Source organism: Etheostoma spectabile, unplaced genomic scaffold, assembly GCF_008692095.1.
Source record: "Etheostoma spectabile isolate EspeVRDwgs_2016 unplaced genomic scaffold, UIUC_Espe_1.0 scaffold314, whole genome shotgun sequence".
Classification (NCBI taxonomy): domain Eukaryota; kingdom Metazoa; phylum Chordata; class Actinopteri; order Perciformes; family Percidae; genus Etheostoma; species Etheostoma spectabile.
The window spans coordinates 661,797-673,316 of record NW_022605583.1 but is presented as its reverse complement, the minus strand read 5'-3'; the positions used below and the strand labels follow the sequence as shown (position 1 = coordinate 673,316).

The 11,520-nt window shown below is 39.0% G+C and overlaps 2 protein-coding genes across 16 annotated transcripts in view; one reads left to right on the top strand and one right to left on the bottom strand.

Moving 5' to 3' along the window:
- alms1 (ALMS1 centrosome and basal body associated protein) overlaps positions 1–2,625 on the top strand; it is a 31,727-nt gene extending 29,102 nt beyond the window's left edge. For all 3 annotated transcript variants that reach the window (XM_032511038.1, XM_032511037.1, XM_032511039.1), the window contains exons 15-18: positions 90–246; positions 1,026–1,083; positions 1,269–1,368; positions 1,506–2,625. In XM_032511038.1, coding sequence (XP_032366929.1) covers positions 90–246; positions 1,026–1,083; positions 1,269–1,368; positions 1,506–1,550 — 360 coding nt within the window. In that variant the 3' untranslated portion in view covers positions 1,551–2,625. The remainder of the gene's footprint in view (positions 1–89; positions 247–1,025; positions 1,084–1,268; positions 1,369–1,505) is intronic.
- A 49-nt stretch (positions 2,626–2,674) lies between these two features.
- Positions 2,675–11,520, bottom strand: part of dctn1b (dynactin 1b) — a 58,019-nt gene continuing 49,173 nt past the window's right edge. For 12 of the 13 annotated variants that reach the window (XM_032511049.1, XM_032511040.1, XM_032511045.1 and 9 more), the window contains 8 exons: positions 11,059–11,201; positions 10,803–10,969; positions 10,556–10,567; positions 7,834–7,961; positions 7,544–7,730; positions 3,703–3,776; positions 3,538–3,627; positions 2,675–3,009 (listed from right to left, as the gene is read on the bottom strand). In XM_032511049.1, the coding sequence (XP_032366940.1) occupies positions 2,872–3,009; positions 3,538–3,627; positions 3,703–3,776; positions 7,544–7,730; positions 7,834–7,961; positions 10,556–10,567; positions 10,803–10,969; positions 11,059–11,201 (939 nt within the window). In that variant the 3' untranslated portion in view covers positions 2,675–2,871. The remainder of the gene's footprint in view (positions 3,010–3,537; positions 3,628–3,702; positions 3,777–7,543; positions 7,731–7,833; positions 7,962–10,555; positions 10,568–10,802; positions 10,970–11,058; positions 11,202–11,520) is intronic. The other variant, XM_032511042.1, reaches the window with a different exon arrangement.

Sequence of the window (11,520 nt, the reverse complement as noted above, 5' to 3'; positions counted from 1 at the left end):
TCTTTTTTTTTTTTTTTTTTACCTTAAGATCTTTCAGAACAACAGTTAAAATCCCTTAAAATCATTGATGTTCCTTTTCAATTCTGCAGGAGGCTCTGGAGATGCATCGTCCAGAGTTCATATCTGAGTCCAGGCAGAGGGTGAAGCGCATGGCTCTACAAGCGCAGGAGAGGAAGCTACAGGCCAACTTCTGCAGAGAGAGAGATGAACTCTTCAGCTGGCTTGGAGGACCACGGAGGCCTGCAGGTACTTAACACCAGGAGGGAAATGTGCGATTGTAACATCAAACCTGCTTGAAACTTTAGATCTCTGTTTTTAGTGTACGGAGCCACTTAACTGAGGTGCTAACGTTATGCCTGACAGCAACAATTCTTATTTATTCTGCTACTTAGTTATTTTTAGGCGATATAGTACTATTATCAACAGTATGGTGCAGTGTTTCAAAACTCTGTACAAGACTCCCAACTGATCATACTTGTAAACCATTCAGTCTTGCAGTCAAAGGAGGAGTAAAGATTCTCCTTTCATTTGGTGTGTAAACATCTTTCACTAACTGACCAATGTTTCAAACTAAAGTTTCTGGTGAAATAAGAGTACATTTTGTTAAGTCATCTAAACATATCAAAGTGTAATTCTTTAAGTTATTGTTACAACCACTTAGTCCAAGACCAAACGATGTAAGATACATGTTTCAAATCACGCTTTTGGAATACTCAAGATGAACTTCTCTGTTTTCACATTAAAAATGTAACCTTTGAGTTTGATAGGTAATGTACAAACTATTTCCATAATTACTATCCCATAATCAGAAGTGTGATCAATGAATTACTGTAAGGTTTTGGCCATAAGTACTCGTCCACAGCTCATTGTGTGTTTTCATGTTTCACCACCTTGGGCAAATCCTGGTGTTTGTCAGTGAAGAACCATATTGTCAGAAAAAATACAGTACTGTACGTGCATTCTAAAGCCCACTATTTATGTACTGTATTTGTGTTTGACTGACTTTTTTTTGAATCTGTGTTAAGGCACTGCTCTGCTCAGAAGGGCTGTTCCCAGGAAGGAGATGATACTGAGATCCAAACAGTAAGCTTTTTGTTTTTAAATATCTTTAATTCAAAACAACAATATTACTAATACTAAAGACAATCTAGGGTGTTTTTTCCAATTTGTACAAAATATAACCATTGGACCTGACTGCTTATTTGGACAGTAGTTGTATTAAATGCACAGGCAGTATAAGTATTGTCTTAACCCTGTTTCTTCTCCAGGATTTATGAGAATCTTCCAGAGGTGCAGAGGAGGAGAGAGGAGGAGAGAAGAAAAGCAGAGTATCGATCTTACCGGCTGAACGCTCATCTCTACAACAAGGTATAACACAAATTGCTATTCTTAATCAAAAAGTCAACAAAATGCATGTATTTATTTTAAGAGCTAGTTTGATATGAATATATCGATCTGTTCTTAAAGTGGGTCAAAGATTAACTTTGATGTTTTCTGTCTTTCAGAGAATAACTAACCATGTCCTGGGAAGAAGAACAGCCTGGCAGTGAGTGTTTTACTGTAGAGGAAATCAGTGATGGTAAAACTACCTAACTTAACACAACCATAGCTTTTATTTATTTGCGACCATTTTTAGTTGGTATTTCAAAGATTATGTAGAAAAGTATAATTTTACTCTTTAGGCACTTTTTTTTAATGTAAAAATAAACCAGATTCTTTATAAATTTTACTAAATTCCATGCTTTGATTGAAGATAAAATACAGTGTTTTGTCTTCAATGTCTTTTATTGATCGGTTGTGCAAGGGAAAAGGTTAGACAGGCTTAAGATTCAGTACATTAGCTGCACAAATAAATAACATAATAAATAAATGTCTGCATTTCCCCTCTTTAACTATAGTTATGTAGATACACTATGCCCATTATATAAAAAACTTAGGACAATACTGTGTAAACATAGTCAACAAATCAGCATGATTAATGAACTAAAAGCCTTTAACATCAGCTATGGCAAACAATTCTTTGGCAAAAATGTAGTTTTGCTTTAAACAAGGTTTTCTCAAAAATAAAGCAAAGCTCTCTGCAGGTTTAAGGCTCGGACAAAGTTTGAAACAGCAACAGGAATCTCAGCAGAATGAGGGCAACATACCTCATTGGAATTTACACAAATACTGCTTCGGCAAAGTTTTATCGTTCAGCGTTTTTGTTGTAGGTTTTATTTGAATCACGATCTAAAATCCTCAACACATTATGTAATTTGCTTACATGTAGAGTGTTAATCCTACAAAAATGCCCACATCTATTTTCAGTATCATTTACAAGCCTTTCCCTTTAAACAGTTAGGTTATAAAAAAAATATATACAAAGTGACACCTGATTAAAACAAATTGTCATGATCCTAATACTATGTAGCTTTAACAATGTTCTGGCCTAATAGGGGAGTTTGATATATATTCTACGCAACAACCAAATCAGTGAATCTGGGCAGCATGCAGCAGTGCAAGTATCTACTTTTTCAACGAGCAAGATGGAGATTTAAGTTCCAGTATGCAGGGCTGGACTTGAGAGCACAACAGTCTAACAAAGGTCCTCTTGAAAAAGTTTGATCTAAAACCAATAATCACTATTTAAACATCATTTAGTGTTACACCGCTGAATAAATATGCTGCTTTCTTGGTGATAAAATGTTAAACAGTGGAACATTCCCATTTCTTGTTAACATATTCAGTTTACTGTCAAACCACAGCCCCGACACACTCAGATCATTTCCTGCAGGTTGTAATCTCTCCACTTGTGATTTCAAATACCTTCTTGTTTGGAAGCACATGTTGTGGGTGGTGGCGCAGCAAGCCGGATGGCAGCGCAGGTGAAGTTTAGGTTCGCAGCAGACTGTGGACTCTCTGCAGCTGAGACTGGGATAGGACAAGCCGGTGGACCTGCTCCTGACCGCGGGTACACGGCATCATGACCCGACCCACCAGCACCGTGTCGCACTGCTTCTCCTCCTTTGCCTAAAGAGAGAAAGGGGATCAGTGTGATTAGATCCCTGTCAATTCTGCCTTCCAGGCTCTGTTCTTTGAGAGCACGTATTGGTCAACTTTGAAGGTGTAAAGTAAATTTAAGCAATGTGAAATTAAACAAAACCTACTGAATAGTGTGAATCTGAGAAGAAAAACTTGATGCTAATGACTGAACATCTAAATAAATCTATAATTTGAACTAAAGGTCTCATCATAAAGTAAACCTGGTTTACTGATTGTTGATTAAATAATATTTAGTTTAATATATTGAATTGAAATTTTCAGCAGAGTGCAAAAACAAACTTGATCTGAATCAGTTGCTCAGGACAAACTAAAATGTGTGGTTTACCCTTTATTGTAGAAGACAAATAACTAATCTGACTCTAAATAATTCCGCTACTTCATTAAAAAGTTAAGATTTACCAAAGTTGGTAAGAGATGGTAAAGCTTCAAAACAGGCAACAAAATGTTGCAGTAACACCTAAAAGCAAAACAAGTGAATGTGTCTGCAGCTCTTACCTTAACAAACGAGATCGAAGGGAACGTCGCAAAATCAGACGAGACTCGAGCTCCAGGTTGCTGGTGGACAACATGCTCTGCTACTTCATCCTGACAGGGTGTGCACAGAAATCAGACTCTTGTACTCTTTGAGTGACTGTTTTACATCATTTTTGTCTGTCTTACCTTCAGCCTGCCCAGAGTGTCACTCAAGGACTGTAATCTAGCAGTCTGTTCCAGAAGCTGAGCACTAGGCATCACTGCAGGACAAATAAAAACACACCTGTTCTTCATACAGGGAGTAATATGTAACCGCAAAGTTGTATTGCTTTCCTTCATGCATATTTCTCTCACTCAGTCTCTGACTTGTAACATTAATGCCCAGGGGTTAAATTATATTTATCTGAATCTTCTGTTGGTTTTGGTGTTCAATAAAATTTATTGCAAGTATTTTAGTGGGCATAGGCTATTCAATGTTTGCAGTGCAGAGCCACATATCTGATACACACTGTAATTGTTTGAAGTTATAATGCTATCACATATCGCCGATCTTCATATCATGCAGGTAAGGTGCAAAATGTATGTCATTAAAGCTGAATCTAATAACTTATTACTGGATGCGATTATATCTTTGTTTGGCATACTATGACTTTTTATCACTTTTTTCCAACTTTATTTTTTTTAAGTTAGTATTTGTGCATTTTTAGGCTTTTGTTGTTGACAGGACAGATGAATACATGAAAGGAGAGAGAGAGGGGGAATGACATGCAGCAAAGGGCTGCAGGTCTGAACCCTGTCAAACATGCTGTGTCGAGGAGCAAACCTATACAGTATATGGCCACCCGCTCTACCAACTGAGTTATCTGGGCACCCACTATGGCTTTTTTTGACAGCATCGTAGGCCTTTATTTGATAGGACAACTTAGACATGAAAGGGGGAGTGATATGACCAGGTTGAACTTTTTTTCAACATATTATACTATGACTTTATTATGAAAACAACTGTCAGGTAAGATAACTTAGGGTGATAAGAGAATGATTGGAAGAAGGAAGGTTGTGTATACAAATCTTATGTTTTGAGATGTCCAATACACTGAGAAAAGAAACGTGTAATATCTCTGAAGAGAACAAGCCTAAGTGTAAAGGAGTTGGGCTAGAGGGTAATATGTGGCACATAAGGCAAAAATGGTTGGAAGAACACCACGGTTATGGGTTCAAACCTCACAAGGCATGTTGAATTTTAACAGTGAACATGAAAATGTCAAATACGCCAGGAGAACAGTCTTTGGGGAAGAGGGGAATTTGGGGCAAATAAGGTGAGAGCTGGTTGGAAGAAAACAGCAGTTCAATACCAGCCTAGATATGGGTTAGAGAGGGTAGGTAGAGGAAAACAAAAGATTTGAATACACAATCTTCCTTCCAGTCATTCTTTAATCACCCTAAGCTATCTGACCTGACACATTCTGTAGTTGTTTTTGTAATAAAGTCATAGTATAGTATGTCGAGAACGTGATAAAAAGCCATGGTATGTCAAAAAACATGATAAAGTCATGGTATTTCATAAAAAGCAATCTATCTATAAATTGCAGGAACGTCTGTCTGTTATGCGCATATCTCTCAATCCGTTAGTCCGATGGATTTAAAACTTGACAGGTGTCTTGCTACGGGCACGAGTAAGTGCAGTGCCAAGTTTGACGTTGTTTGGATTAAAAAATACTAATGATATCGTTAATTATATATCGGTAACAGAAACACATTTGCTTTTGCTGCTCACTGACTGAGCGCAGCAGAGATTTGGCACCTAAAATGTGAAATACACCTCAGCATTTTATCAGACTCACCCTGGGTCGGGTTAATTAAGTCTACAGCTAACATTACATTAACAATAACATTACCGTCGCCCAAAATACCTTCGCAAATCTGCTGAAATGTTAAATTTGTTTTTGAGCTGACAACACCGTCTCTCCACACACACACACACACGCACGCACGCAGATATGTGCTGATTAGCTCTCACTGCGGGCCGGATGATATTTTGTGATTACATTCTGAATCTGCAATGTCCTCTGTCAGGTACATCAGTAAGTTAGTAGTAGGGTATACAGTGAAGTTGCATATGAAGTAATTTTGGGGTATAATTTGGTTTTCATTGACTCTACAAAACCTGGAGGACATTATACAACATCTGAAATCCTCCTGTTGCCTTGATATTCTACCAACGGGTGTTTTCAAAAATGTTTCGACTTGTTTGGCTTCTGATCTTCTACAGATTGTGAACACGTCTCTTCTTTCAGGAATCTTTCCACAGACCCTGAAAACTGCAGTAATCAAGCCTCTATTAAAAAAGAACAATCTAGACACATCAATAATGAACAACTATAGGCCGATATCAAACCTTCCGTTTTTAAGTAAAATCACTGAAAAAGCGGTTTTTCTACAACTTAGCCATTTCCTGTCACTAAAAAACAGTTTTGATACCTTTCAGTCGGGTTTCCGACCACACCAGTATTACTTGATCTCAGTGCTGCATTTGACACGGTCGACCACGACATATTACTAAACTGATTGGAAAACTGGGTAGGACTTTCTGGCTCAGTACTAAACTGGTTTGAATCCTACTTACAGAATAGGGATTACTTTGGCAATAGGTAATATACATCTGAGCATACAAATATGACGTGTGGAGTTTCCCAAGGCTCATTCTGGGGCTCTTTCTGTTTAACATCTACATGCTCCCACTGGCCCAGATTATAGAGAACAACAAAATAAGTTACATAGTTATGCGGACAACACACAAATTTACATAACCTTATCGCCAGGGGACTATAGTCCAATACAAAAACTGACTAAGTGCATTGAACAAATTAACGGCTGGAGTGAAATTAAATGAAGGAAAAACTGAGGTGGTTGTATTTGGAGCAAAGAGGAACGATTAAAAGTCTGCGCTCAGCTTCAAACAACCATGTTAAAACAACAGACAAAGCCAGAAATCTTGTGTAGTCATGGACTCAGACCTGAATTTTAACAGCCACTTAAGACAATTACAAAGTCAGCCTACTATCACCTTAAGAATATATCAAGGGTTAAAGGACTTATGTGTCAACAGACTTGGAAAAAACTTGTCCATGCTTTATCTTCAGTAGACTTGACTACTGTAACGGGTCTTTACAGGTCTCCCTAAAAAAATCAATCAGACAGCTGCAGCTGATTCAGAATGCTGCTGCCGAGTCCTACTAAGACCAAGGACTGGTCACATCATCCAGTCCTCACTAAGACCAGAGACTGGATCACATCACTCAGTCTCACTAAGACCAAGAGACTGGATCACATCACTCCAGTTCTGAAGTCTTTACACTGGCTTCCTGTGTCTCAAAGAATTGATTTCAAAGTACTCTTGCTAGTTTATAAATCACTTAAGGGTTAGGTCCAAAATATATTTCTGATCGTACTACACTATGACCGCCCCAGACCTCTAGGTCATCTGGGACAGGTCTACTTTCTGTCCCCGAGTCAGAACTAAACAGGGTGAAGCAGCTTTCAGTTTTATGCTCCTCATATCTGGAATAAACTCCCAGAAACGCAGATCCGGCTACTCTCAGTTCTTTTAAATCAAGGCTGAAGACCTGCTTTTTTGACGCTGCCTTTCTTAAATGAATGCTCATTTCTTTAAATTTCTATGCTGCACTGTAACTTTATTCTTGTGTTTATGTGTCTATTTTAACTGTCTATTCATGTGTTTTATTGTTTTAATGCTTATGATTTTAACTGTTTTTAATGTGTATCTGTTAACGATTTGGGTAACGCACTTGAATTGCCCTGTTGCTGAAATGTGCTCTACAAATAAAGCTGCCTTGCCTTGCCTACAAGCAGCAATACCACTGGGCAAGCAATCGTCTCGTCCAAAAGGGCACTGCACTTTGTCAATAAAGTGATAAAAAGTCATGGTATAGTTTGTGGAAAAAATAGCCATAGTGTGGTATGTCAAAAGAATCTGAGGTGGATACTATTTTAAAGACTGGCTTCGTACCTGGAGATTTCCCGGTGATGTCCACCACCTTGACGTTGGCACTCATTTGCAGCAGAGTCTCCAGAAGCTGGTCGGTCTTGCGGTAGAGGGCGCTGGAGAGCACTTTAGGGCGACCTCCGTCCCTGGAGGGAAGTTTGGTCACGTGGAGAGGAGGCAGAGAGGCAAGCTGAGCGCGCATCTTTTCAGCCTACGAGGGAAAACAGGGACACGTTAAATCCAGATGGAACAGCAGCAAGCTGGCTCGTCAGTGATTGGGGGGGGGGCGAATGTGATGGAGAGATGATTTGTACCTTCAACCTGTTGTTGTCGTTCTTAAGGTGTTTGATGCAGAGTCTCTGAGCTTCAATCTGCTGAGTCAGCAGAGGCGAGTCAATCACCTGGACACCCGAACCTGAACTGACGCCCGGCATCATGGTCACTGCGGGAATGAAAGAGCAGGTACACATTATAAACACCTTATTTATAGTGTGTGCTAAATATTTGCATTCAGTAAACATTAAATACGGTTCCCTATCTTCTCCACATTTTAAATAGGTCAACACAAAGTATTGATTTGTTAAATTGTTAACCCAATAGCGACTGGCACAATAAACACGATGCGAAAGGCTGCAACACATCGCCAAAGACACCAAACTTTGTGTTAGAATAGAAAACTGCACTTTAAAATGTTATTTGTGCTTTTTGTTGTATTTTAGTAGAAAACTGAAAGCAACAGAACTGAGTACACTTTCCCTCATATGGTGCATCCCTAATTATACATTTTAAACTTTTTTTAGTGTGCATTATTTAGTACAGAATACTATTTATTCCACTACATTCATCTGACAACAGAGGAATGTTTGCTTTCAACACTGTAGTATATTATGATTTTCAGGTTCATAATTGTATTGTATCTGGTTGTACCAGAATAGGTTTACATGGTTTAATTTTCAAAAAACACCATATTTTTGTTGTTCTGCACATTGCTGCAGCTCCTCTTTTCACCCTGTGTGTTGAGCTCTCTGTTTTAGCTACAGAGCGAGACATCTCACTTCTGTTCCATCGTTGTTGGGAGTCGCACATGCTCAGTACCTAGGTAAGGACTACTAGCCAGTCAGAAGCAATCAGAAGAAGAGTATGAGGGCATAGAGCTCAACAGTCCCGCCCTTCCTCCGAGAGACCTTAGGTTCTGGAAGTAAATTTCCCATTCATTTCACCCACTGACAAAAACAAAAAAAGTCAAAAAAGTTACAAGACTGTGTACATATTTTGATTTCCAATTAAAGAGACTACTCATCCCATAAACCACCTGCGTACCACTGAATAATAGTCACAACTGCGAAAGAGCCTCATGAACGACTTCCGATCCGACACTTTTCCTCCAAATATAGTGATTTGATATAGTGAATGTACTGTTAATAGCAGATCTTTCAGTAGTAATCGTGTGCTGATTGATGAGCCTCATACAGCATATGAAGGCTACAGTAGCCTAGTTAAAGTGAACAGATAATGTTAACTAGCGTTACCAACCTCCCTGCAAAACTCACCACGACTTTGTAGGTGTTGTCCCTCACGCTGGCCCTTACAAAACCCACAAGCTGACCCTCGGACACACCATTCAATAACGTGACCCCATTTAAAGTGGTTTTCACCCCTTTGGACACCTCTTGTTCTCGTCCTTGAAAAAAGTCCCAACAGGACGCCAAGGAGATCTCGATTGCACTGAGAAGTCGACCACGCAGAAATGCAACACAGGTTTTCTTTTCTACGTAACGTTACCGTAGCCTACACAGTACAGCAGCAAAGAATGTCTGTTAAATGAGTTCCACCAACTAGAGGCATCACTGTGGGATTGTGGGTAATGAACTACTTATCCAAGACATCGCAAATAAAAGACATTTATCTTAAAACAAGGTTGGTGCCCCATGAACTTCTGCTGCCTATATGGGCATATAAATCGCTTAGTCATGTGGTAGCTGGTTTCACGTCCACCATCGACAGTTGTGATTTTATGGTTTATACTCCTAAATTTTATTGTATTTTTACTTCCAGAACCAGCTATGGGCAAAGCAGAATATAAATGTTTCTTTCACCACTGATTTTTTAAGGGTTTGAAAGTGATAAACCATCATTGTTCAGTTTTATTTCTCTGGTGTAATTATCAATTATTACAGCAGACATGTTTAGAAAATAGTGTTACTACCTGCAAACTTGATATTGGTGTGTTATATCAATATATAAGCTATATATGTGGTGTGTTTAGCAGAGTTGCTAAATATGGATTGAGACCAGGCATGCAGATGTGCATGCCAGAAGATGCAGATTTATAGAATAAATATCACATTAATCAATATAACACAGACATAAAACTTGTCAGTCATAATGGTTTACTAACAGGGGTTTTGCAGGCTTTAATATGTTAAATTCAAGACAATTTTGATACATACCGCACACAATTTAATGCCTGTTTAACAATCAATCGGTCCAGTATGAAAGTATTATGGAAAAACATTTGGGATGATCAGTCTAGATTATTTATTATTATATCCCTTTTTTAGTACTTCACATTACCACAAACCAGACCTGGATGAGCAGCAGGAAAAGTGATGGACTGAGTAAAAAGGTTATTTCCTTGAAGTAAATGTAAGTTAAATGTAAATTTGAGGCCCATTCTGAGTTGATGCGCTTCCTACATTAGTTGGTTAAAGGGTTAAAAACAGCCTCCTGTCTACTACAATCTACTTCCGCAACAATCACACTTATTTATTGATTTTTTTAATAAGTGTGTCTCCCAAAATCCCACAGTTGGATACAAACACATTTTATAAAATAAAATAATCAAGACTTATGTAAATCCAAGGCTTTTCTATACCTTTTCAAGTTTTTTTTGCCAAGGAAACAGAACTTTTTAGACCTGCAGAAACCCTGTATAAAACGTGCACATGTATTTAACGTCCGTCTCACCGTGCAAAATTAAAAGAAGAAACAAATATGCAGGATCAACAACAGATGCCAATACAAGAAGATAGATACCTTTTTGTTCCTCTGCAGAATATTAGGAAGTAAGAAGAAGAAAAAGTCGTACGAAGAAAAGGGAGGTCAAAAGATGGACTGAAGTTAAAATGAGGATAAATAACCAGACATGGGTCAAAATTGTGTTTGTTAATATTTCTCAGGAGTGATTTTTAGTTAAGATAAATTAAGTTAATTGCTAAAAACAACACTGATATAAGAAGTGGAGTAATGTGGCGTTGGTAGATGTAGTTTTCCTGCCACTCACCTCCTGCCACTCCGGTGACGATGGAAGCGATTCCTGACGGCCCGGTTCCTCTCAGCCCGTCCACGGTCATCTTGGATTGGCTGTTGATTCGCTGCTTCAGCTCGGCCTTCTCCGACTCCAGCTGGTCGATGTCGGCCTGCAGAGCGTCCATCGTCTCCTCAAACTCCCTGCAGAGACGGGGACAACATGGCACAGCTGTTCACCTGTCTCACAACATGACTTACTGTCTGAATCTGCAGCCAGAGTCCGTTCTTACTTCTCTTTCTTCTTCAGCAGAGTCTGGGCATCGTCCAGTCGAGTCTGAATCTTTTCAACACGTTCGTCTGCGTCTTTGGACGAACTGTCCAGTTTCTTTTCCAGCAGACTGAGACGGACGCTCGCCTCGCTCAGCTCCTCTCCCTGAAAACACAAACAAAAGCTTAGATTTTTCATTGCTCTCTTTGGGACAACATTTGACTTGAATCTGCTGATTAGAGCTAAGATACTTTTAAGGCACTGACTGAATTGCCTCAATTGTATAGAGGATCAAAAAATGCCATGTCATTCAAATTTTAATACCTAAAGCATAAATCTCATCAGCATCACTGAGCTGATAAGCATGCAGCATGTTTCTGTTTCTACCGCAATCTAATAAAGCTGCTGATTGGCTTTCTGACATTCAGAATAAACTCTGTTACGCACAGAGACGGGGCTGTGTGTGTGTGTGTGTGTGTGTGTG